At 45.1% G+C, this 3875-nt stretch overlaps 1 protein-coding gene across 1 annotated transcript; it reads right to left on the bottom strand.

The window, feature by feature from the left end:
• Window positions 1-2276: 2276 nt before the first annotated feature.
• On the bottom strand, window positions 2277-3875 carry LOC122553244. The gene has a single exon (XM_043696830.1). The coding sequence runs from the start codon at window positions 3500-3502 to the stop codon at window positions 2876-2878; it is 627 nt and encodes a 208-aa protein (XP_043552765.1). The 5' UTR covers window positions 3503-3875; the 3' UTR covers window positions 2277-2875.

Below are 3875 nucleotides of genomic sequence, written 5' to 3'. Positions count from 1 at the left end.
TCGATTCCCCTGTTCCCTGGATGCTGCCTGACCTGCTGCGCTTTTCCAGCAACACATTTTCAGCTCTCTCTGTATCTTACCAAACTCACCTCATCAATTAGCCACCCCGCCACTATGGCATCTCTCGTGTCTGCATGCCACCCCACCTTACCACATGCCATTCCCGTGACAATGCAGCACTCAGTAGATAACAGCTGAAACACCAACATCCTTCACAGCCTCGCCATCTTTAAAAGGCCACTGTGTGCCCAGGCAGGGACTGGCATTCTGAAGCTGCCCTGCTCAATCAACGGCAGAGTCAGCACATGGGCAGAGAAGGAAAAGATGGCATTACTATTCCCCAACAGAGTCCTGGAGGTCGTTACCCAGGCCAGTGCCATCTCCATGGTGGGGAGAAAGGGTCAACAATATAGAATAAAGGTCATTGGCCTTGTCTGCTCCGCCAAAGTATGCACCACATTCTTTTCTCTGCCACTCTCACTACTGCATGTTCCATCTTCCCTCACTCATTCTCGTTCATTCTCAAACCCAGCATGCCAGCCACATTGCCTCCATCAGAATAGCTCCCCACACTTTCTCCATCTGTGCCAGCACTAACAGCTGTGCCACCCACTTCTCTTTCACTCATTCCTCCTCTTCTGATGTTACAGGGAAAAACAGCCCATACCTGGAGACAACTTGGAAAGTGTAGGGGTAGGGAGCTAAGAAATTCCAAATCCTCGATGATCCTTGCCCTCGCAGGACCAAACTGATACCACTCCTGTGGGGCTGCAGAAACATACATGCTGCACCAAATAAGTAAATCTCACCCTGCCTGCCTCTGCCATTCTCCCACTAACCGCGCTGTCAGTTTCAGTAATCGCACATCACGTCGAGCCATTGACCATGATTCATTCACTTGTTTGCAGGTACCACCAGCATCTCTGTGATCTCTGCAAGTGGACCGAGAGGAGACATTCTTCAGAGGAAACATCAACAAGCTGACCACACCCCATTCCCAGCAGTCCGATACTGAGGCCTCACAGGGGATCCCGAGACAAAGAGTGCAGGACCACTATATGCTCAGCACCTCGCTGTGATAGCTCTGCAGCCTCTGAGAAAGAAATGCCCAAGGCAGCCGGTAATCAGAGGACTACCAGAGACCAGGCTCTCGCTCAGCTCCAGGATATCTCTGCAGAAGTTCCTCATGGTAGTGTCCTACACCCAACCATCTTCAGTTGCTCTGTCAATAAACTTCACTCCATCATTAGGTCAGAAATTGGGATGTTCTCCAATGATTGCACACTGTTCAGCACCATTCACAAATCCTCAGATACTAAAGCAGACCATGTTCAAATGCAGCAAGATCTGGACAATATCCAGGCTTGAGCTAACAAGTGGAAAATAGCCTTCACATCACACAAATGCCAGGCAATGGCCATCCTCAATAAAAGACAACCCAACCACTGACCCTTGACATTTAATGGTGTTAGCATCACTGAATCTCCATTATTAACAGCCTTGGAGTTACCATTGACCAGAAACTCAACTAGACTACCCACATAAACACAATGGTTACAATATACACAATGGTTACAAGAGCTGATGACAATCAGTACAGAATCTTGCAATTTTGACCTGAACATGTCGCGGTTGAATCTAGATTCAGCCAAATAGTGTGAAATTTATTTCAGCCAGTACAAAAGATCACAATGTTAATGTGAGAAACGAACCCACTTATCAATAATTTTCAGTCTGAGTCAAAGAGTTCCGAAGCAGTACATTTATTCGAACATCTTTAAAGATGGGCGGCTCTACGAGAAGAGCCACACCCGACAGTAAAATACAGAGTTTTTTATACCTTTCTGAGAGGTCTCTTGACACCCCTACACTAAGCAATAAACCTATCATAAGTGTCTATTTCATTCTATCCCCTTATTTGCGCCTGTTATTCTCTCATTTGGTAATTCCCTGCACCCAAGCCTAAGCCGATCATACTTATTAAGTACCTCATTTGTTTTCCTTTTAAATCTGTCTCATTTGGCTGTCCTTGTTCGTTACAGCCTTCCTGTTATTTTATCCAGTTCCTCTTTTCTTACCTTCTGACTTCTGAGATCATCCTTTACTATTTTGATAGTCCAAAAAGCGGACCTACAAACTATGAGCTTATTGCAAAATGCCCCTGCTGCTTCTTTTGTGGTCAGCTACAATACTCAAGGTTATTTCTTATCTTAAAACTATTTCTTTAAAAGACCCTCTATATTCATTAAAGTCAACATACACCTGACAACCTGAAATTTTTCTCTCTCAATTCCTCCTTTTTTTTTGTCAGTGTATGTTGATCTTCTTGATTCTGGGACAATGAGGCCTCCAGGTTAGAGAGCATCAGACCTGAAAGGTCATCTACTTTGGAATTGCCTTTGGGGGTATTCTCAACATCATAAGTTGTTAACAAGTAAAGGCCGTCCCCCTGCATAACCTTCAGGGGCATCTGTTTGGTCAAGGCAGTCTCAACCATTCTCTGTGCGAGACTCCGAATACAAGGAATAATACAACAGCCCAGCGCTGCCAGACTCCCAACGACCACTGTCAAGGAGGTTAGAATAGAAACCACAACTCCTTTCCATTTGCCGAATCAAGACTCCAACCACCCCATTATTGAAGTGTCCACCCCAGAATTTTCAGCCAATTCACGTGAGAGGGTCGTCAATCCTTGTAAGGCTTGAGTAATCGAGCCGTCTGGGGCTGTGTTATTCGGAATAAAGGTACAGCAACTTCCCCCTAACATAACACAAACTCCTCTTTTTTCTGCCAAAGTCATATCTAAGGCCACCCTATTTTCCCAGGCCATCCTGCTTGTGGCATCTAACTGTTCAGCTATTCCTTTAACAACATTTCAGGTGTAATTTATAAATCTATGTTGGTTGTAATAGATGTAATTAATCCAATCGACATTTTTATTAATCGTAACCCACCAGAAGAGAGACTCAAATCCAGCTGCTATCTGGTTACGGGCCTTAAATTCATCAGGCACCCATCTGGGAACCCCTATCAAGTCCAAATAAATATCATCATCAAAGGAGGTAGCAAAGACTGACCGTGCCCTCCTCCTTTTCTTCAGTTCAGGAATCTCACCTCGTTCAAATGCTAGGGTGAATGGAATAGCCAATTGTACAATTGCACAAGTGCCTCGCCAGTCAGAGGGCATAGTAGGTCTTAGAATCTTTCCGCCACAGTACCACCACAAATCCGCTCGGAGTATCTTTAAAGCTGAATAGTTTCCTCCCCACTCTGTCTCGGAAACCGATTCAATTTCCGAGCATGACTTTAAGTCTCCTAGAAATCGGGACTGGTCTGACCCCTGCCTTCGTACACAGGAGGTGTGATTCCCGACCACGTCCAAAAATGAAGGGGGAGTTTTTAATTCCTCCTTCTTCAGGGGAGGGAACAACAACAGCAAAGACCGACAGCCTGGGTTACCCCACGCCGTCTCACCCTGATACAGGCGTATTATATCATGCATATTATACCAGCCCTGTCTCGCTTCCACCCGAGCGGAAAGGGGACCACGCGAGCCACCGGTCTACCTGAGGCACATGCATAGCAATTGCTTTTATTCAGACTTTTCACAGTATATTTCACCCATTCAACCCAAGCATTTGTATCCCCGTATCCAGTTTCTATTTCAATGATCTGTTTTAAGTCCTTTACCTCTATAATTTTTACTACTTTAAGGTCATCAGGAAGGGTGAAAGGTTGTAACTTATTAGCCAGTAGTTCTGCCCATTTTCCCTGTCCTATGCTAATTCAAAAACAACTGCCCGAGAAATCATTCCTGTTTGTTTTCATTTCTATCCCAAATATGGGGCCCGCTGTACTGTGACGAGACCATTATA

The sequence above is a fragment of the Chiloscyllium plagiosum genome, chromosome 9 (genome assembly GCF_004010195.1).
Source record: "Chiloscyllium plagiosum isolate BGI_BamShark_2017 chromosome 9, ASM401019v2, whole genome shotgun sequence".
Taxonomy (NCBI): Eukaryota; Metazoa; Chordata; class Chondrichthyes; order Orectolobiformes; family Hemiscylliidae; genus Chiloscyllium; species Chiloscyllium plagiosum.
This window is presented reverse-complemented; position numbering and strand designations above follow the sequence as displayed.